This window comes from Periophthalmus magnuspinnatus, chromosome 1, assembly GCF_009829125.3.
Source record: "Periophthalmus magnuspinnatus isolate fPerMag1 chromosome 1, fPerMag1.2.pri, whole genome shotgun sequence".
Classification (NCBI taxonomy): Eukaryota; Metazoa; Chordata; class Actinopteri; order Gobiiformes; family Gobiidae; genus Periophthalmus; species Periophthalmus magnuspinnatus.
Window position 1 is genome coordinate 23,921,498 of NC_047126.1, and position 22,806 is coordinate 23,944,303.

The following is a 22,806-nucleotide window of genomic DNA, read 5'->3' on the forward strand; positions in this document are numbered from 1 at the left end:
CATATTACCTTTTATTGCTTTAAAAGTGCTATATTTGCTGTTCTATGCGCTAAGTAACTCCCCCTTCAGAGCGCTATCACAGAATTTGCGTGTATCCCACTAATTAAATTACTCCACAATGTATCAGGTTTGTGAAGTTGTTGTGTACAGTTTTGTAACATGCTTTTTATGGAGAATTGTTGTGCGAAACCATGGATGACGTAGGTATGTGGATTGAGCTTTGGTCAGATTCTTTCAGCTAACTTTAAGGAGGGTTCAAATAGGGCCCGAGAGAGATCGTGAAATTATTGAAACATGCATTGATGACATCTAAAACCTCTTAAATTTTTCTTAGCTTTTTATTATATTATAAGGTTGTTCCCTCATCAAAATGCCTGATGTTTAAAATCAAATAATTTGAAAGTATTTGCACCAAATATTATGTTTACTTCACATATCTTATTTTATTTTTCTTGGTTTCATCTTTGAGAACTTCTTTTTGTTGCAATTTACATGAACACATAAGTCTATTCTAATGAGCTGTGCAGCAAGAAAAAAGGTCCCCACTGCTATATTACAGTTATGTTTACACTTGGTGTAGGCAATAATAAAAATCTTGGGAGCTAACATTGCTGTGCAGACCTTTTTTCTTGCTGTATATTCCTGCACACTACTAAGACCTTGGGATGTGGCATCTTTTCTTTAAACTAATCTAAGCTGTCCACGTTTCAGAGTTGTCTGCTGAAGGGGCGTCGCACTTTCCAGACCCGGTGGATCTACAGGTGACTAACAGCGCGGAGTCTTTAGTCTCTGAGCAATCAGAGGAGCTGAGAGCAAACACTGACATAGCCAGCCTTAAAAGTCTATTTGAGCAGCAGCTAACTGTTAGTAAGCACATCTAAGCTCACGTTCCCACCTTTGTTCTGTATTTCTGCACCAAAAACCTCACTTTTGATTGTTGCAGAGCCAGTGGCAGCAGGTTGAAAAGCAACTGGTTCAATTTCAGAGTGAAACCTGCACACACATGTCGGGGCTACTGTCAGCTTTTCAGCAGCACAGGTATGAACTAAGGTTAAAACAGTCCTATTATGCAAAATCAATGTTTTAGAGCTTTTAACCAGGTTATAGTTGTTTACCTTCTCTTTTACCCCTTCAAAGTTGTATTAGTGTGATTGTTGTATTAGCATGATTATTATAGTAGCGTGATTCATGTCTGAGTAATCTTTACACTCCTGAAGATGTCATTTCTCTGATCAACATCCATTTTCACTGCCACCAATACATGCCCACTGCTCTATACTTTTGTTTTCCATTTCATTTGCTTAAGTGATACATGTAGGATTAGCCAGTGACAAATTGTGGTACAGATGAAAAAAACAAAACTGCTACTCTTCTATTCTGCTTATTTTTACTTTTAATATGCCAAGCCACAAATGAAGTTCCTTCATCTTCATACAGTCCATACATAAAACAAGGGTCATACCATCGGTTAAAGGAGACAAAATAAATATATAGATAAAAAACAGAAGGTTAGTAATTGAAAGAGGTCCACAGACTGGCCTACTTGGTTCTCAGAGAGAAGAGTATATGCCACTTACAGACAGAAAGTCCGAGTATTCTCTGAACCAATGTGAGAAGGATCCCGCGCAAAGGAATTCACCTGTATTTATAATCTACAGAACGCCCCCCTTTACATAACTTGTTTTTCAGTCCTAAGTCTGAGGACTTGCAATACCACATTCCACATCCAACATCTCCATATTTGGAATGTGAGCCTGTGACCTCCGTCACCTCTGTGCATTGAGAACTTATAGGGGCTGTTAGGCGCATATGGATCTGATCATGCAGACCAGATACCACATGCTCTTTCAGGAAGGAGAGCACCCACAGAATCAAAGGAGGGTTAACATTCAGTATTTGTAACTTCTCCAATGTAGCCACACCTTATGGGCCAGATGTCAACAAAGACCACCCTAGCTGTACTTTCTGGTCTGTCCAAGCACATTAATTCACTGCATCTGAATCAAATCAGGTGAGTTAGACTGCTGACTGTCTTCAAGAGTCTAATGAGATCAAGCCTCTCAAAGCTTTTCATCACCACTGATGTTAAAGCAACAGAACAATAGCTGTTTTTACATGATGGAGTTGTGTCTTTAGAAACAGATGATGCTTCATTTCCAAAACCCAGGAATGCTGTGCTGTTTTAGAGACTGAACAAAGTTAATTCTCTAAAGCAGGCCTTTTCTAGACAACCTGAGATTTAGTCAGGGCCTGATGCTTTATTGGGGTTTATGCCCTTAAAACCCTTCTCCACATTGTGTTTGCTACAGAGGCTGACCTAGTGTAAGTGTTCTCTGTTGAGAGTCCCTAAAATCAACAATAAAAATTGGGCAAACTGTGGCTGGTAGGGTAATGGTTCATGGGTCAGGCCCACCAGTGATTTAACACTTTTCCATGCCTCTTTAGCACTACCATTCTGGAGCAGTCTCTACCTTTTCTTTATACACTTTTCTGGCTGTATTCCCATTCATCCATTTTTATTCTGCTTTATCTGGAGCCAGGTAGCGGAGGCAGCAGCCTGAGCAGGAAGGCCCAGACTTCCCTCTTCACACACACTTCTTGCTCTTCGGGGCGAGGCGTTCCCAGGCAGCCCGAGAGATGTAGTCCCTCCAGGGTGTCCTGGGTCTCCTCCCGGTGGGACGTGCCCAGAACACCTTGTCCAGGAGGCATTCAAAAACAGCAGAACAGATGTCCAAGCCACCTCAGCTGCCTCCCCTGGACGTGGAGGAGCAGCGGCTTTACTCCGAGCTCCTCCCATGTGATGAGGAGCTCAGAGCCGCTGGCTGGATGTTCTGATATCTATATCTTATACCTTCTAGTCATTTGCTATTTTTATTCATCCTGGATTGCATTCTGTTGTATCTTATTTCTGCTTTCAGCTCTTTTTGATCCAGGGCTTGGTATTTGAAAACATTTGAACTGTCTTTGTTGGGACAATCAGTTTGTCACAAAATGTATATTCTGTCACTACATCTGTGGCTTCCTCCAAACTATGCTGAGTAAAAAGCTACCAGTCAGTGTATTCAAAATGAGCTTGCAAGGTTTCAATACTTGAGCTGTCCCATTGCTCTACTGTGTACTTTATTACACCCTCCCGCTGAAACTGAGTTATATAAGCTGGAATCAGATGGACTACATTGTGATCAGCAGTACTTAATGGTGTTTTTTAATGGCCTTATATGCATTTTGCACACTTCCATAACAGAGGTCAAGAGTGTTACTGCCCCTTGTTGCATATTTCACATATTGCTAAAACAAGGGTAGTGATTTAGACAGCGAGAAAGCCCATTATGAATAGTGTTGAATCTGAACTGGCAGCTTGGATCTGCTGGGCATAGCTCATGATTGCGGAACATAAAGAACTTTCAGAGTGTCATGGCCAAACTCTTGTGGCAGATATTTAGGTCTGAAAGATATACACTTCAGCTCCGCATCAGGTGAGAAGTGTATTTCTCTGATGTATGCAGTCCTGCTCCACAATGAGTTGACATAAATGCACAACCTCCGATATTTTACCTCTTTTGGGAGTATCTGTCTGCACAAAGTGGCACTCCAAATCCATCCAAGGATAAGTCCACGTCCGTATTGGATCAATCAAGCCATGTCCCTGTGATGCATACCAAGTTAGCCTCTTTATATGCCCTCTGTAAGCTGCAGTTTATTTCAGAAAGAGCAGAAATTGGCCAACATTACTGACGAGAGTGGAGGACACAACCCGGCAACACAATCACTTTTCCACGAGTCAGGCTGGTGGTAGTCTGAAAACTGGTGGTAGCCTGAAGGCCGGTGGTAGGCTGAATGGCAATGATTTATAGATTTAAAAACTGTGCAGGGCTTCTTTGACAGGCTTACTTTAAACATTTCTGCCCTCAAATTGAATTCATTACTGCTGCATAGTTACATTAACATGACAGGACATGTGCCTCAATTTCTCAATTTATTGTTTTCACTGTGTAATTCCCTCTGCTGCCAGTAGACATCAAGCTGCACCAGATCAGAGTATGGGGAGCACTGAGGCTGTGAAATGTCTGTTTTTTTTAAATTAGGCAATATTTAAAGTTCTAAAGCAAAAGTACTGAAAGCCATGCTTAAAAGGCCTATATCAAACCATTTTTGATTTATATTATAATGTTGTTTCTTCGTCACAAACATACCTGGAGTTGTTTTGTGTTTTACATACGTTTAAGACACAAATCCTGCATATTTATCCTGTGCTCTTTTTCTCAAACTGAAAACGCTCCTCCTTGTGAGTGTCAGTAATACAGAAAATTCTCCACTGTGTTTTTAAACTCCGTACACCATAACTAGAATCATTTGGATAATTTCAGCCCTAGGTTTGCCTTTCTTTGAAGTTACAGCTATTGTTTTAGCCTCATTGAAACTGCTTCACTCCTTGGTGGACCAGCAGGTATTAGAGGCTATTGACAATCTCAATTGTACAAAAAGATAAAACAAAAAACATTTGTGCTTTGGAGATGTAAATGTCCTAATAATCAAGAAATACATAAACATGAATGAAACAAAACACAACTCCAAGTATGTTTTTGAGGTTAAACTATTATAGCATGGCTAAAAGCTCACAGGAGTCAGTTTTCTGTAATATGGGACATTTTAAAGGCCAATAACAATACATAATAATGCATAATATTTGTTCTTAAAGGGTTGTACATTCGCAAATGCTTCAGGACACGGTTTGGAACTGGAAAGCACTGGAGGACTTTCACACTATCAGCTCTGGCATCATGGTACTAAAGCGGCACTTATGACAAGGCCCAGAGTCATATGACTGACCCCCCGTGTTCTGCTCCTCTTGTCTGATTGCAGAGTTTCATGAAGGCTGAAAATCAAAGAGTGATGTCCTTTTGTCAACAGCAAATCCTCAGGTTAGTGCTTCAAATCCTAGGTTAGTGCTTCACCCTTTCATCTCCTCATAATAATGCTACTATAAAGAGCATGCTTGTTATCATAGTGTTCACTCATCATTGGCTTACTCAAAGTTGTATTTTGATTGAGTCATTCATGTGTGAGCAGTCTTGTATGATCCCACATTTGAAAATGCATGTTTTCACCTACCACCTATCTCCACCCACATCCCTATACTTAATTGCAGTAGTTTTGAAAAACATTGAGACTGATACATGTATGGTACTAAAATATCACATAGCCACTTAAAAACAGCACATGACAATCCACTGCTTGCTATAGCAAAATGTCACTATGAGGAGGCGAGGTCAATCAGCTCTGCAGTTTTGAACAGGTGGTCAGTATTCCCAATTGTATCAAATTGTTTTGGATCAATATTGCAAATTAAAATTAACAAAATGTTAAATCATGACTTAAACATGTTATAGTTCAACACCAAGTACCTAAAACTGCATAATATGTCTCTAAAGAGATGTTATGACACAGTTGCTTTCTACCATCAAAAACATGCCTGACATGCCAGTAACTTAGAGATTTCTCTTGGCCCCTATTCGAATTCTCCTTATAGTTAGCTATAAGATTCTGTCCAATGATCAACCCAAAACCCTTCATCATCCATGCTCCCACATGACAATTTTCAGTAAATATACAAAAGCAAAATACAAAACACAACAACTTGACAAACCTGATGTGATGTGCAGCGAGTAAAAGGAGAGAAGACTCAGAGATGCAAAACAAAAGTAAAACTTATGAAACATGTACCTTTACATTGTTTTTGCTGAATATAGTATTTTCAAAACAATAAAAAGTAGCCAGGAGAAACACCTGGCTGTAATCAGGACAATCCAGTGTGATGTCACACAGTGCTTGAAATTGCAGAGGCCACTGGAGGCAGCATTCCCTCAGCTTTCGACACTCTTTGACCAGAAAGCTACAAATTGACCCAGTTTGCATTAACATTGTCAAGAAGAACTAGGAAGAATGCTATTAAAACATCATATGCACAGTTTAGTAGCAAAACAAATACAGTCCCTGACAAAAGTCTTGTCGCTTATCCATTTTGTAGAAACAAAAGCTTATAACCTGACTTTAAATTAATCGATTGGTTTTAGAAATGTCTCATATAAAAGCTAAAACCCTCCCAAATTATGCTCAATATACTAAAATAAATTTGCTTCACTGAAGAAAGATTGATCATTTAATGAACATAGAAAGGTCAGATTTTGGCAAGACAAAAGTCTTGTCGCCTTGTCATATGATGCACCCAATCCTAGATTACAGCCTCACCTGTGATCAGTTACTGATCAATCAATTAGTGTGTGTATAAATAGAACCCCAGCACACCAGACCGTCACATCAACTGCAACTTGACCTCTGACAACATGCCTAAGATCCATGTGCGAGACATTTGCAGGGTGGAAGGCAATATCAATAGCCTAAAATATCAATAAGTATTAGCTACCTCTTACATTCCCAACCATTAAAGGGGTCAAATTTTGCAGCAGGATGGTGCTCCATCTCATACTTCTATCTCTACATCAAAGTTCCTCAAGGCGAAGAAGATCAAGGTGCTCCAGGACTGGCCAGCCCAGTCACCAGACATGAACATCATTGAGCATGTCTGGGGTAGAATGAAAGGCAAGGCAAAGGAATGGAAGGCAAAACCAAAGAATCTTGATGACTCTGGGAGGCAGACTGCTTTCTTTGCTATTCCTGATGACTTCATCAACAAATTGTATGAATCATTGTCGAACCGCATGGATGCAGTCCTTCAAGCTCATGGAAGTCATACAAGATATTAAATATGGATCTCACAGCACCACTACTTTATTCACTGATGTTATGCAACATATTTTTGTATTTGAAGTAAATTATTTGTTCAATTTTCTGTAGGCGACAAGACTTTTGCCTTGCCAAAATCTGACCTTTCTGTGTTCATTAAATGATCAATCTTTCCTCAGTGAAGCAAATTTATTTTAGTATATTGAACATAATTTGGGAAGGTTTTAGCTTTCATATGAGACAAACCAATCGATTAATTTAAAGTCAGGTTATAAGCTTTTGTTTCTACAAAATGGATAAGCAACAAGACTTTTGTCAGGGACTGTATATGTAGAGTTTAGTTTGACTACGAATCCTTAAATACTTGGTCCGCATCCTTCTTGCTACCCTTGGGCTCCCAAGTAAAAAAAAGCCAGGACATGCTCATGAGTAGCCCATAATCAAATATTATATCCCGCCATTTGAAAAACACCTATGCTAAATTGACTTTGAGCTTTAAACAAAATATTGTCCCTTATCAAAAACAGACATGAAGTTATTTTTTTGCATCTTCACAAGTTTCATTAGTCCAAATTAGTTTTCTCTGAGCAGTAAAAAATGCTCTGTTAACATTTGGACAGTTTTGTTGTGTCATAAGTAAACTCAAGACTTCTCCTTTTTAAGCCTATTAACCATCATCTGACTTTTTCTGCTTTAAAATAGTATATAACATGGTTAAAAGCTTTAAAAAAGCCTTAAGTTAGATAATGTGGAATTCTTATCCTAAAGACATGTTTAAAGGGGAATTAAAGCATCAAGATTACATTATGTTTTCTTTAAAACCAAACCAACCACAAAAGCATAACTTGTCCCTTCTCTTGTGTGATCAAAGTTATGTACTAATTGTTAATAATGTGAGAAAATGGCCTGGATGAATATATGTATCCATCAAAACTCAATCCCCACAGCGTAGCACAGGTGTATGTGGGGAGTACACATAGATTTATAAGAGGCAGTTAAGTGACACGTGAATGAACCAATCACATCGTGCTCACTGCTAATGTTGCACCTGTCTTAATAAGTTCACCGCTAATTCTATTTGTAACCTCCAGGTTGAAGTCCTCAGAGATGGAGGGAGCGAGTGAGAAGAGGGGGAGCAGTCCTGTTCAAAAATAAACATGGTCACAGTCAGTGTTTGTGTTATTTTGTAGTAACTAATATTACTTCCAACACTGCATTTTTCACTATTTCAAAGCTCAACTTAAAGGTACAGTAGGTAACTTTTGGACAGGACGGGTCACCTACGTGATTTCATAGAAATAGAAAGTTAAAATCATACTTTGGAACATTCTACATGGAGAGTTTACATTTTATGCCATGCTGTGGAGGACTTTGGTGAAATGTTTGTGGAGGTGTAAGCTAACATATGTCCTAAGAGTAAGGACATGTTTTTCAAAGTTTTTGGTGCAAAAATGAAAGATGATTTTATTTTAGTCTATTTCTAGCTAAAAATTGCTAAAAATGTATTCTGTGGCTTTAAGATATGCTTAACTTTGTGGAAAGGTATACTTGGGAAACAATACAATGATATTTGACCCTGATCCAAGTTATTGTAAAAGCTGCACTTAGGGTCAAAATATGTCTGCATATATAAAGTGTTTTTATTGTCCCCGAATGCCATTGGCGTGCTAGTAGTAAGCATTACTGTGACTGCAAACCTGCTTTGGTCTCTGAAAGTTGTGAAAAGTGCTTAGAAACTCATTGTGGTGAGGAACGTGAGTGAGGAATTACTATGGTCCACTGCAAACCAGTTATAATGAACTAATTCAGTTTTTCACATTTTTAAGATTGTAAGAATGCTTTCACACTTGCAAACTTTGGACCAAACAGGAAAGTCTGAAAGTCTTGACCAAAGTCCAGATGTAAATGTACCTGCAGACTGTGGTCCAGACCAAACAGCAGGTCTTTTGGTCTGGAAAAAAGTCCTTTGTAGTGTGAACATTCGATCATGCACAGACGAAGACGATTCCAATTTTTTTCCAATGACTAAGGCTGTAATCACACTTCTGTCTAAGTTTGGGCCCAGTTTATTCTTGATGTAGTCCTGGTTTAATACTGTTCTAGCTCTAGTTTAGTCCAGGTTTAGTCCCAACATTGATGGGATGGGACAGGTGAATGCATCCTTTGTTTCAAGACTTGGATGCATCACGACTAAAACATTTAAAAGGATAAAGGATATTCAACTTAAAGAGGGTGTAATGCAAAATCGACTTTTTGGAGCTTTCTAACTTGTTATAACATTGTTACCTCATCTAAAACATGCCTGAAGAGGTTTTATATGTCATCCATACATGGATTCAAACCCTCCTTATGGTTAGCAGTACAATCTTAACCAAAGGATCATTCACTCTACATTTCAAGAAACATACTGTGGACATTCTTCTGTTAGTTGTTGTTAAAATTTACTCCTAGGCTACACTCCTCCAGATTAGCAGGTACACGCTAATCCTTCTAACAATGAATCCTGGCTTGAGGAGTGATGAGGAGTGATGAAGTACCCTCCTCGGTGTGCACACGTGTCTGGAGTCACTTTGGGTGAGTGACATTCTCATTAGCTTCGTGTCAATGGGGCTAACGGGCCGCTAAAGGCTAACAGATGCTGGAGGCTAAACACACATACTAATTACCTTCAGGTTATCAGGTGGTCCCACGAGGCTTATCTGTAGTATGCACAGGAAGGTAAGACGGAGAGATTGCACTAAATATTTTCATAATTAATACTATCATCTTTGAAACAAGACTGGCCCAAAAGTAAAGCAAACAGAACAAAATCTATGGGGAACTAAATCACTCCACAGAGCGCACCAACGTGTGAAAACAACCCAAGACAGGAGATTGTGTTTATGTAAGAAATGATGGTACTTTTGCAGCCTTAATGTTTGGTAATTGCATTCAAATTGTGATTTTGATTTCATTGCAGTTAAACATGATAAAGTTGCATTAAAATAGTATAAAGTAGTGATATCGATAAAGGAGTACTATAGTGACTGAGGTATCGAAAAGTATCGGTTTTCATGCAAAATGGTCAATACATGAAATAAACTTTTTTCTTTTTTCCCTTTATATGGACATATATTTAATTTTCAAACAAGCTGAGACGGAGCAAATCACGGCAAAGTAAAATGCTCTACACTAAAGGAGTTTAAGTTAATTTAACACAAAGCAATGAGTTTTATGTTAAATTTGTGTATGTATATCAAATCAATATCATAATACTTATCAAAGTTTTACCTGGTATCAAACCGAAGAAAAATCACAAACTGGTTGCTAATGCTATTGCTGTGTCAGGTATCGCTCATAAACTAATAGTAATGTTTGAAATTGGACCTGGTGTCATTTATGGTTAAAAAGGGGGCATTGTGTTAAAAAAAAATGCCTTTTACCATGTTACGATGTTGTTCCTCATGAAAAACATGCCTGAAAAGGTTCTAGATGTCATCCATGCATGTTTGAAGGTTATTCAAAGTTTATTCAAGGTTAGATGTAAGATTCTGTGCAATGCTCCGCCCATAAGCCTAGTCACCCATGCTCCTTCACGACAATTCTCCATAAAAGAAGCTAACAAAAAATAGCAAAAGCATGATACAAAACTGTACACAGCAACTTGATAAACCTGAGGCGATGTGCACTAGTTTCATTAGTAGTTTCATTTTGTTGTGAGAGCACTTTGAAATGGTTATGTGGTCCACTTCACACTGTTCCTCCAGCATCCTCGTTCTATGTGCCAGTGTCTCCATCTAGTGGTGTTTACTGGCAAAAACAGGGCACGCACAAAGGGGCATCTATAGCAGGAGTTTCGTGGGGTTATAGGCAGAGGTGGGTAGAGTAGCCAAGCAATTGTACATAGGTAACACTGACGTTACTTCAAAATAATATTATTCAAGTAGAAGTACAAATGAGTGGTTCAAGAAAAAGAAAACTACTGCTAAAGTAAGAGTAATTTAGAAAGTAATTGGAAGGACAAAGCATTAAATGAAGTACAACATCTGGTATTTTCAAAGAATAGACACAAACATGAGAAAAACTAAATATCTGAAGGAGCAGTGCAAGAAACACAAATGTTCCAATCATGTCATATTGTCAACATAAAGCTTTTGTCAATTGTAGACTTACTTAAGTAAAGGTTGAGATTACTCTTCCCACTGAATAAGAGTACTTCAATTTAAAAAAGAAATACATAAAAAATACTTAAATAGCAGTAAAAGTATGCTGCTGGAAAAGCTGGAAAAGTACAATTTCTTTAAGTACTTATTCAAGTAAATGTAACTGAGTACTACCCACCTCTGATGGGTGGGTAGGTGTACTAATGCTTTAACTGAACAATGGTCTAGAGGTCTGTCAAACAGTACATATTTAGGATCACATGTGTTGTTTGCCTAGAGAAAAATATTAGCTTCAGTGATGATGATGAAAATCAAAGACAGTATTGCAAAATCTACGAAGTCGCTAAGTACATGCTGGTTGAAAGTTTCATACTTGTACAAGCCATTTTAGAATAACTTTGTTTAAAGAGGGGCAAAATGTATCGATTTTCTGCCATGTTCTAACGTTGTTCCCTCATGGGGTCTCGTCTCTGTCTGCCCAGGAGAGCCTGGGTCTGTCTGTGTGCTGGTCCAGAAGCTTTTCCCCTCCACCATCTCCAGGCCTCCCCCGCGCACAGTCACGGTGTATTTAGCCACAGGTGAAAGAAAAGAGCTCCGCGTGTTCAAGGGGGTCTGTCCGGTTTGAGGCGAACTGTCATAGAAATAAAATCGACGATCAGCTGATGGACTCTGACGTGTTTGGGGTGAATTATGCGCGGTGTATGTGAATAAGGCTGGCCCAAAAGTAAAGTAAAGAAAACTCAATTTAGTGCGCCCTGGGGTTGCTCCACAGAGCGGACATGTGTGAAAACGACATTAGTTCTCATTACTGTACTTTTGGGTCGGTCTTATTTATTTATTTATTTATTTATTTATTTATTTATTTATTTATTTATAAAAAAAAAAAGGGACAATGCACATTAATCAACATTACAAAAAAAAAATGTAAATGTGCCCGAGTTAGCTGACTAGAGCTAATTTTCATCGGTTGTCCCCAGGCCAGATGTAACAAGGCAACCTACAATTAAGAGAACATTTCATATCAAAAACATTCAATATACATACATACACCGCGCATCATTCATCCCAAACGCGCACCATGAGTCACGTGGGAGTCCATCATCTGATCCCTGAACTTATTTCTGTGACAACACGGTTCAAGGATGTCTCTGTTGTTTTGGTGTTCTAAACATGTGAATAGGTATAATCGGAGCTTTTTGGGGCATCGCGGTTTTATGTGCATAGATTTACAGTGCTCAGGCTCAATGTGCCCCCGGACAATTGCCTTTGAAACGATGGCGCTTTTATGTTTTGTGGCACTGCCCCTCCTGTCCTTGTGGCGGCGCTGCAGTGCTCAGAGCAGGCGGCACGGACACGGAGCGGAAGAGGCGTTTGTGCATGGCGCTGATGTGATGCTTGCAGAGTTTGCCTGGATCCTTAACATTTTCACATTTACGGTAAGAAGAAATACGATCACCCTCTGAATGCAGACTTTAAACACACGCTGTACGCCCCTGTTTGACCGCGTGCGTGCCGTTTATGTCCCGTTTATGTGCCGTTGTTGCTATGCTTTCCGCAGGCTCGTCTCCACCTCCATACTCGAAACCAGTGTGGAAACTAGCCTCGTTAGCCTAATGTTATCCAAATGATTGGGAACTTTACGTGCGTGTTATTGCTGCATTAACAGTATGAAAGAGGCCCAGTTATGATTAAAGATTAGCAGTTACACAGTTTCGCGTTTTGGGGTACATTTTCAAACCTGGCATAAGCTGGATCCTGTATTTAAAACAATGAGAACAATAAACAGTTGTAAGTTGAGCCAGTCCCTTTAAAAACTATGCTATATTATTGAGAGTGATCTGGCTGCAGACCTCCACCCAGAGGACCCTCACGTGACTTACCTCCAACCACAAGTCCCTAAAAGTAAACAAACAGCAGCTATGCCAAAAGGCTGCCAAAGTCCACTGTTGTTTTCAATGTAACACAACAAAAATTGACATTGATGAGCGCAAACCTTTTCCCTTACCTTAATAATATTTTTTTTAATCTGTGGCATGTTTTAAACTGTTAATTAACCTACACAGGCAAAGTAGGGCAGAGACAATTCAAAGCTAGTTTATTTCAAACTAGAAATGTAATCTGTTAGCGGTTAATTACTTTTTAATAGACTGAATAGAATAGAATAGACTTTAATGAACTGAGGCAACAACTGATGCAAAGTGTCATTAAGTCATTTATAAAGTAAACTAATGAAAAATGGTGAGGGACAGCTAGTATAAAATGCCATGGAGAAGAGATGGGTTTTTGGTCTAGCCTTAAATTGAGTTATTGTGGAGTATCGCAGTAGCAAAGCAATAACATTTCCATGAATACAAGCAGGTTGCAGACACAGGTCTAGAAAAGTTACATAATTCACCTTTAACATGAGTATTGTCATTTGAGGAAAGACTTAAATATACGAGTTAATTATAAGACTCACACGTAGCCCATTTCTCATTCTCAATTATGTGTGACCATATTTCAACCTTATTTGCTTGATAATGTATTTTTTTAAGTCATTGGACCGTAGAAATAATCTTTTGAATATTCCTATTAATCATATTGTACACCACAGACCTCTGGAAGCATTACAAAAAAGCCAGTCTACAAAGGATGCAAGTGGCTTATAATGGCGCCTTGTGAGTGCTCTTGAGGAGGCCTGGATGGAGTAAGACGACCGAGATGTTTGTTATTGCTCGAGTGAACACTTTGCAAGCTGTACTAAGAACTTAAATGTACAGTTTTATTTGCAGGCTGAATAAGTCAGAAAATGAATGAAAATGTTACTCACAAACATAAGATTCAGTGCTATCAGTCCAAGATGTGGAGACACTGGTATGGTTGTCTTTTAAAAACATAAATGTTTGTTGTTTGTATTGTCACTGTTCCTGTCGGTTTTAAAAAGGTACCATGAGTCCGGAATAAAGATTCATTGAATTGACTTAATCCGCTCATCCAAACAAATGTTTAACACACAAGTCCTGCATATTTATTTTTCTCAAACTGAAAAGAAACTTTTAAACTCCATACACCTTCAACAGAAACATTTTGACCATTTCAACCCTGGATTTGCTTAAGTTTGAAATAGAGATCAATCAATGTCGTTTTTAATGGACAGTGCTGGTACCGATTGTCTAAAACTCAGAGCAACCAATGGCCAATCAGATCTGGAGATATTTTTTCGGCAATATGTTGAACCAGTTTTTTTATTTATTTATTTTTTTACCACAAACCTAAGAATTGTGAAGTCACATTTTGTGCACTTTTCTATTCATATTAAATTGTTGAAATAACACTTTGTGTGCATTTTTTAAGCAGCAGATCAACGAAAACAAAATAGCGGCCTGTGCTAGACATTTAGGGCCGATGCTAAAAACTCTACTTTGATGTTACAGCTATTGTTTAAGCCTCATTAAAACTGCTTCACTCCTTGGTGCACCAGCAGATATTTTGAGACTTTCTTTAATCTCAACTGTACAAAAGGTAAAACAAAAACATAAAAGCAACAATTTAAGATTGTTCTTTAGTATTGAAGAGTAAAGCTGTTCTGTTGAGACTAAAAAGTGCTTTTAACCTTAACTACCTCTAAAAGACATTACAAGGTGGCTTTGGAGAGAGCGCAATAATGCAGGATCACTCAAATATGTGTGAATGAAACAAAACACAACTCGAGGTATGTTTTCAGGAGTTGACAGTATTGGCAAAAAGCACACGAGTCAATTTTGCGTAATATAGGACCTGTAATAGAGGTCTAAACTTTGCAGTGGCCACAGCAGTATGGCCTACATTTTTATCACAGTATAACAGAGAACATTTGGAATCACAATATATCTGCGGGTGCTTAAAGATGTTTATTGGTACTTTTTTCAGGCTATATAAGATGTACTTAGGAGTGGAAGCAGAACTAAAATACATCTTCTTTCATATTTTCTAGCCTCTACAGAGCTTCCACAATCAGTATTTACGTTGTTTTAGTCTTTCGCCATAGCAATAAGCCACGATCTCTGTCAGAGGTCATGGCTTATTGCTGTGACCCTCACATTTGAGAGGAAAAGCTGCAGTGAATCCTCAATTTGATCACTATAGTCCTAATGTCATATTATTCTCCATTTATCAATATGATAGACGCTCTAGTTGGTGAGTTATGCACAAGAAATGTTATTACTTTATGGCAATCTTTGAGTTAGTAATTTACTAATTTGGCCATTCAGATTGCAAGTTTGGTTTAATTGATTCAACTCAAATGTTGGGTATAAATAATTTTACTATTCAAGAAACAGTTGTTTTATTGCATACGTCTGTTTCAGTAGTGTTTAGTTTTCTGCTTGGTTTAATTTGCAATCAAAACATCTGTAGAGGAAGGACAAGGGGCCCAGAATTACCATGTGGGGCCCCTAACCATTCTTATATCCCTGTGGCGCTGTGTGTATTCTTGAGAACTCTGTGCGTGTGTGTGAGTTGGGAATGTGGAATTTCAAGCCCACACATTAACCTGTCATTACACCCTGCATGTCAATGGGGAAATTACTTGATTTAATTATGTTTGTCAGAAGAAGTACTCATTTCTATTACGTAAGTAAGTATAGTACAGATACTTAAAATTTGTACTTAAGTACAGTACTTTACCACTTTTACTTTATGTTCCACCACTGGTGTTTTTAACCTGCTGGTTTTCTTAAAAAAAATAAAATAAATAAAATAAATAAATTAGCATAAAATAGAGCCAGTTTGGCATTAAAAAGCATTTAATGCCATATATTTTATATGTGACTCAAAAAACACACAAACCGCATGGATCAATGGAAAGGTTCATGCGGCTCTATACCTGATTTTGTCTTAAACACATGCAAAACAAAACTAGTTCTAGTTTAACTGTAACAATTATCCTATTTTCTGGACTGTAAGTAGCTTCGGAGTATAAGTCACACCAGCGAAAAAATGCATAATAATGAAGAAAAAGAAAAAAAAAAAGTGTATATATATATATATATATATATATATATATATATAATCTCATTTTAAGTCGCACTGGACTATAAGTTGCATTTTTGGGGGAAATTTATTTTACAAAATCTGAGACCAAGAAGAGACATTTTATCTTTAAAGGCAAGTTATTATAATAAGAATAAAAATAGAGAACAGGCTGCATAGCAATACAGCACGCTAATGTAACATTCATATGTATTCATCTATATGAAGCATATACAGCAACCTGAATATGTGTCTGGTATGTTAACATAAGATATTAACCGTTAATCAAATAACTACATTAACGTAACGTATGCCGGCTTGTCCAGAGACACGCAAGTTCTTTTCACTGATGTGGTCTTACTTCTTCATCATAGTTCACACCATAGAACTAGCAAACACATAAAATATAACATAAGCTCTGGCTCATATTACACACAAAACTCCATATGATATGAATGCATGCAAAATATACATACCACTTTGGCCTGCTAGGAAAACAAACCGGTGAACCAAAAACTTTATATTTTACTTTCCAATTGTTTCTTAAATAGTACTGTCAGGTAAGACTTTACATTAGCGTAAAAAAAAAGGGGTGAACCGGAAGACAGGAAATACTTTTTGCAATTTTTAAACTAGACTTGACTAGTCTAGACTTGATAAGCTAAACTTTACAATATTGCAAAGAAAAATGATCGCATTTATGGTCTTATAGATGAGGGGGAAAAAAATAAGGAGAAATTAATTGTGAAATGTATAAAGAAACCAAGTCAAAACAAAGCTTACATTTTCTTATAGGTATTACAAACACTGATTGGTCAAACAAGTCAACTGCAACTGGTATAATCAACTGTTACAGTTAATCAAATAACTATGCTAATGTAATATACTTATGCAGCTACATAAAGCATAGACAATTAACTGAATGTGTTTTTATGTTAACTTAAAATATTTACAGTCAATCAGATAACTAAAGTATAAAAAACAAGGTAAGAAGTTTACTCTCGATGTCACTCCAGATGACTAAACCATTGAATTCTTCATCCTTGGTGTAACTTCTGAACTCCATAAACTCTGGAAGTTGAAGCGTCGCTTCCACATGGTTGTCATACTGGTACACAAGCCTAGATGCCCTGGCGCGATTGTGAGTGTCACAGTAACGAAGATGAGAAATTATATATTTTAATGATTTCACATATAAGTCACATCTGAGTATACGTCCCACCCCAGCCAGACTATGAAAAAAAGTGCGACTTATAGTCCAGAAACTTCAATTCACTGAGTCAATAAGAACTTTTCTCAACTTTCAGAGGGCAGAGCGAAGTTTTGCCTTGACGTAATCCTAACAACAATTAACATGTTAACATTGTAGCAATATTACTTCCTGGTTCACGGCCAATGTATAAAAGTTTTATAATAATAGCATTGGAGCACACTGCGGTCTCATTTTGACCCGATGGGCTACTTATACAACTTCTCTACACTGGGCAAGATACATTTTGTGTAATGTCTGTTTGTGGTAACTAGAATTTTAAAACTTACTGCATAAACACTTTCTTTTTTTTTTTAGGCGCATTCTGCTGTTGAAGTCAGAAGCCCATAGCTTCGTCACAATGGCTGATACAGGCCAGGCCCAAGATGAACTGATTTCAATGCACCATGCATCAGAGGTGATTACAATGGGAGAGGCATGGGATGTTCAGGCGGCGCTGTGTCCAATACAAGAGTCGCAGTATACCCAGGAGGAGCTTTGTCCAATACAAAAGGAAGAGGATGCCAAAGAGGAGGAGGGTCCAATACATGAGATAGAAGAAGAGCAGGGCAATATGTCTGGAGCACAGGCTGAGCAGGAGATGATTACAACGGAAGAGGTAGAAGAAGCTCAAGAGCTAATTCAACAGACAAAGACAACTGAACCTTGTGTGAAAGAAATCAAAACAGAGGAGATGTTTAAACCAGATACATCTGTTGAGCCGATCCTTATTATCCGGTCCTCTCCTCCAAACTTCCTGCCTGCCCCAGGACAGCCATGTATGCCCTGGGAGAGGTGGCTCAGGTCTTTCGAAAGCTACATTGAACAGTTGGGAGAGACCAAGCTGACAGACTCCACAAAATTAGTCCTCCTTCAGAACTGTCTGGGGCAAGAGGGTCGGCGCATCCTCAAAACCTTACTGCCAGGCAAAACGACGTACCCAGATGTCATTTTAGCCCTCAGTGTTTACTTTTCTCCCAACCAAGCATCACAGATGCACATGCTCGACTTTAATCAGAGGGCTCAGATGTCCGGGGAGACTGCCGGACAGTTCATCTGCGCTCTAGATCAGCTCCTAAAGCCGTCCAATTACCAAGAACTTTATGAACAACTTCTAATTAAACAGCTGGTAGAGAAGACCAACAATCCCCGGCTCAGGCAGAGACTACTTTCCGAACCAGCTCCGTTCACTTTAGCCAGGGCTTTGCAGATTAGCGCTGAGGTAGAGTCGACATCCGTATCTGAAGTGAACGTTTACATAGACGAAGCAGAACCCCCTGTTAAAAGAAAGCGAGGGCGACCTAGAAAGGGCGAGGTTAGACATAAACTGCCAGTGAAAGAGAAGGCACCAGCTAAAGCTAAATCAGCCACTAAAATATGTCCACCTGCTAAAAGAAAATGCAAACGAAGTACTGTCTCGAGAAGCGCTGATGATTTTTATTACGACGGCGATGAGCAATATTATAGTGAGAACGATGATGATGATGATGTTTCAGAGAATAGTTGCAACACAAGTCTACCGTCCTCTGTGGCTCAATTCAAAGAAATCAAAACTGAAGCTAGCGACGAGGAGGAAGAACTTATAGACTCAAGCAAAAGTCAAGCAAAAGGTCCCTCCTGCCCAATCTGTGTCGACAGGCATTTCCGCGGCATCAACAAACTTGTGCGGCACATGCGCAGCCACACCCAGCAGAAGCCCTATTGCTGCCCCGTGTGCTCAGTCACCTTTAGCCAAACCTACCACCTTCTCCGGCACATGAGGAAGCAGCACGACGCGGGAGAACACGTGTGTTCACTCTGCGGCATCACCCTCGGCAGTGCCACGGAGTTACAGGAGCACAAAAAACGTCACCCAGCTGAACCTGTACCATGCCCACTCTGCCAGGAGGTCTGCCCAAGCCCAAATGCATTCGCTACCCACGTCAAGGCCCACTGCAAAACACCGCCAAGCCAGGAAGAGTTGGAGCAGTTGCCTACAGCGAAAAGGCGGTATAGAAAGAAGCTAGATGCAAAACAACCCAAATCTAAGGGCGCTACAAATTTGATCGTCGGAGACATTGATGTGAATGCTATTGTAAGTCAGGGTAATGGCATTTCACAAGAAGGTGCTCCAGACCTTTTAGATTATTTTAACCATGAGGCTAAGGAGCCTGGTCATGATAAATTGACAGAAAAACTCTTATCAGAGCTTAGGACTGAAGACAGTGATGATGACAATGAGGAACTTATTCAAACTGATCTAAAAAATCCTCATTGTCCCCTATGCCTCCATTCTTTCCCTAGTTTAAACAAGCTCCTCCGGCACATGCAGACACACACTAAGGAGAAGCCCTTCACGTGCTCCTTGTGTACCATGACCTTTAGCCAAGGCTACCATATGACCAGACACATGAAGGTACAGCATGGTGCCGGCATGTTTGTCTGCCCTAGATGTGGTGAGGATCTGGCCAGTGCAGCTGAGTTACAAAACCACAAACGTATGCACCCTCCCGATCCTGTAGTGTGTCCTTACTGTAACAAAATAAGTCCAAATTATCACAAGTTTTTAGGACATTTTAGACGTCATTGCCTGTGGAGCGAGACTGAGGAACAGGCAGGCAAACCGCTGAGTGACGACAGTGGTGGTGACAGCGATGATGACAGTGAGGAGAACCCCATGGGTAAATGGGAGTTGGTAGGTCAGAATGTTGCCATGGACAGTGGAGCTAACCTGGGACCCAGGTTACTTCCACTGTCTCAGAAGATTGTTGCACCTACAGTCTTGAAAAGAAACCAAGAAAAATGTGTGACTAGCGGCACAGCACAGACGGTTGCTTCTCAAAGTGGCTCAAACTGTAACGCCAAAGGGCCAGTGTTTTCAAACACAGATTTAGATGAGACCAATGAGGGAATGAGCCAGACAAAGGGACACAGTAATGTAGAGATGCAGGAGGAGGGTGCATCAGGCAGCGAATATTGTCCTGGGAGTGACGAAGAGCATGATGGTGATCTCTCAGATAGCAAGAAATCCAAATCAAATACTAAGAAATCAAATCCAAATGAAGGTAACAATAAAAAGGAGAAAGCGCCCAAACCCATTCCAAAAAGACATCGCTGTCCTCATTGTAAGGACAGGTGGTTCAGGGGGCCAAACAAACTGGCCCGACACATGAGAGTGCACACCAAAGAGAAGCCTTTCAAGTGCCCCATCTGTGACAAGGCTTTCAGCCAGTCTTACCACATGAAGCGCCACCATCGTGTCCAGCACAGCCAGGGCAGGTACACCTGCACTGTTTGTGGACAGAACCTCTCCAACTGGATAGAGTTTAAAAATCATAAAAGCCTGCACGAACCAGGGGTTGTGTGTTGTCCTTTTTGTGACAAACAGTTTAAGCACAAATCCTTATATTTGAGTCACATTAAAGTCCATAAGAATGATGCAAAAAGAATCCCTGGTGTTCAAAAGAGCTTTGCCTGCTCTGACTGTGGCAGTGTCTTCAAGCGAAAGAATCACTTGAAGAGACATATTTTACGTCATCGCAAAGAAACAAATGGAGAGTTTTACACATGCAGCACATGTGAGCAGACCTTTGCCTTCCCAGAAGATCTGACAAGGCACATGAAGAAACATGAGAAGGAAAGAAATGGCATTTGTCCCATGTGCTCAGAAAACTTTAGCAGTCCTGAAGAACTTCAGGCACATAAGGAAGAGGTGCATAATAGGACATATCCATGTTCGGTATGTGGCAAGAAGTTCAAGCTTGAGCACGCTCTTAAGAAACATGAGGAAGGTCATATAAGCGGAAAGTACTATTGCGTCCGATGCTCCAAGTTTTTTCAAAAACAGTCTCACTACAAGAGGCATATGCAGGTGCACAGGAAAAGAGAGCGCATGTGTCCACATTGTCACACTGTCTTCATAAAACTGAATGCTTTTAAGGTCCACCTACGCACTCACATACTGGAAAGGCCCTATCAGTGTGTCTGCTGCCCAGAGAGCTTTGAGCTTAAGGAAGAATTTGACTACCACTGTCTTAGACACAAGAAACTGAGGAAGGAGCGGCCTTACTCGTGCACTCGCTGTGACTGGGCTTTTGCTACACTGGCAGAGCTGGCAGAACACATGAACGCTCACGAAGGGGAACAGCCGACCAACTGCCCTGTCTGTGGAAGGAGCTTCCTGAACAAGAACAAACTGGAGAAGCACATGAGTCTACACACTGGAGTAAGGCCTCACCTGTGCTCTATCTGTGGGAATGGCTTTGCTAACGCTGCCAGCCTCAAGCTCCACGTCAACATCCACACTGGCTTCAAACCCTTCCAGTGCGACCAGTGCCCAAAGAGCTTCAGCACGAGCAGCAGCCTTAAGCTGCACAGCCGCCAGCACATGGCCGTGCGGCCCAAATTTGAGTGTCCCGATTGTGGGCGCACTTACGGCCGCAAGACAGAACTGAAGATGCACCAGCGATACCACACGGGGGATAAGCCTCATGTTTGTACCTGCTGCAACAAGCGCTTCATCAGCAGAGACAAACTCAATGTGCACATGCGCATCCACACCGGAGAGCGGCCATACTCCTGCCCACATTGTGGACAGACCTTCTCTCAGACTGGGGACAGGAACAGACACATGAAGAAATTTCACTAGCACTACAAGAACTGCTCACATATTTCACAGTGAGTTTGTGGTGTTTTGTTGTAATCGCATGTAATGGCTCGTGATTCTTATCTTATCTCTCTGCTCTATTTTAGGACATTTCAGCGATGGGGAGACAATCATCAGGAACCCTGAAGGGAGCTGTACCAGAGCCACCTGTGCTACTAGCTGAACTGAACCATGGCAATGTATTTTTGTGTCTTTACTGTAAGAGTGTATGGTACATTATCACTGAGAAGATGTTTCTTGTAATTCATAAACAGTTACTTTAGTCTGATTGGCATCTGATGAAATTTGATCACAATTATTTTAACAGTTCATCTTTACTAAAGTAATTATTGAATTTATCATCAAGTTGATGTTTGTTTTTGTACACTTTTACAAATACTGGCAATTTAAATAGATTTTTACCATTTTGTCAGTATCAGCATCATGCAGTGAGTTGATTTTTATAAACTGTCAGCTAATCACATTTCAATATGCTCATTCATACAAGATTGTACATAATTTAGTTCACATATTACAAACATGTCAGCAGATTAGGCATGTATTTTAGTAAGTTAGTTTGCATGTTTACTAACCATGTAGACATTCTCCTTTTAAAATATATATGTGCACATTTATAATGATTTGTTAGGCTTCCACATTTGTCTAAAACGAGCCATAACAATAAATCTTTGTTTAAAAAATGTTAATATGTTAATAGTATTTGTGTCCTCACATATGGTCAGTGTTTGTACAGGCACTCCAAAAGTTACTCTTACAAGTTAGGCAAGTCTACTTGACAATGTGTAAATGTGGATGTATAGGTCTAATTAGAGCCATGATTTTAAATTTTGCATGAATTACCCTTTTACCCTATCAATAACTAGGCCTTTACAAAAGCAAGTTTTTGTTGTGTTTGTTTGTTTTGTCTTTTTATTTATTATATTTTGTGTGGATAATTTTAGTTTATCTCGATATTTTTATTAGTTAATTAACAGGTACAATTTTTTGCACAATTTCCTGCACAGAGCATTCTTCCAGACCACTAGGAGGCAGTGCTT

At 39.5% G+C, this 22,806-nt stretch overlaps 2 protein-coding genes across 2 annotated transcripts in view; both read left to right on the forward strand.

Moving 5' to 3' along the window:
• The window catches only part of sycp2l (synaptonemal complex protein 2-like), a 29,157-nt gene extending 21,244 nt beyond the window's left edge, over nt 1-7,913 (forward strand). Inside the window, exons 16-20 of the mRNA XM_055222153.1 lie at nt 712-863; nt 944-1,038; nt 4,700-4,784; nt 4,864-4,922; nt 7,836-7,913. Coding sequence (XP_055078128.1) covers nt 712-863; nt 944-1,038; nt 4,700-4,784; nt 4,864-4,922; nt 7,836-7,899 — 455 coding nt within the window. The 3' untranslated portion in view covers nt 7,900-7,913. The remainder of the gene's footprint in view (nt 1-711; nt 864-943; nt 1,039-4,699; nt 4,785-4,863; nt 4,923-7,835) is intronic.
• Nucleotides 7,914-12,201: 4,288 nt separating this feature from the next.
• LOC129456458 (zinc finger protein 850-like) lies at nt 12,202-22,453 on the forward strand. The gene is made up of 3 exons (XM_055223738.1): nt 12,202-12,322; nt 17,443-21,780; nt 21,856-22,453. Exon 2 carries the CDS (start codon nt 17,486-17,488, stop codon nt 21,749-21,751), a length of 4,266 nt encoding a protein of 1,421 aa, XP_055079713.1. The 5' UTR covers nt 12,202-12,322; nt 17,443-17,485; the 3' UTR covers nt 21,752-21,780; nt 21,856-22,453.
• Nucleotides 22,454-22,806: the final 353 nt, after the last annotated feature.

Bases quoted from the DNA above. Each gene is read 5' to 3' on its own strand.
- LOC129456458 (XM_055223738.1), top strand. From the start codon at position 17,486: ATGGCTGATACAGGCCAGGCCCAAGATGAACTGATTTCAATGCACCAT.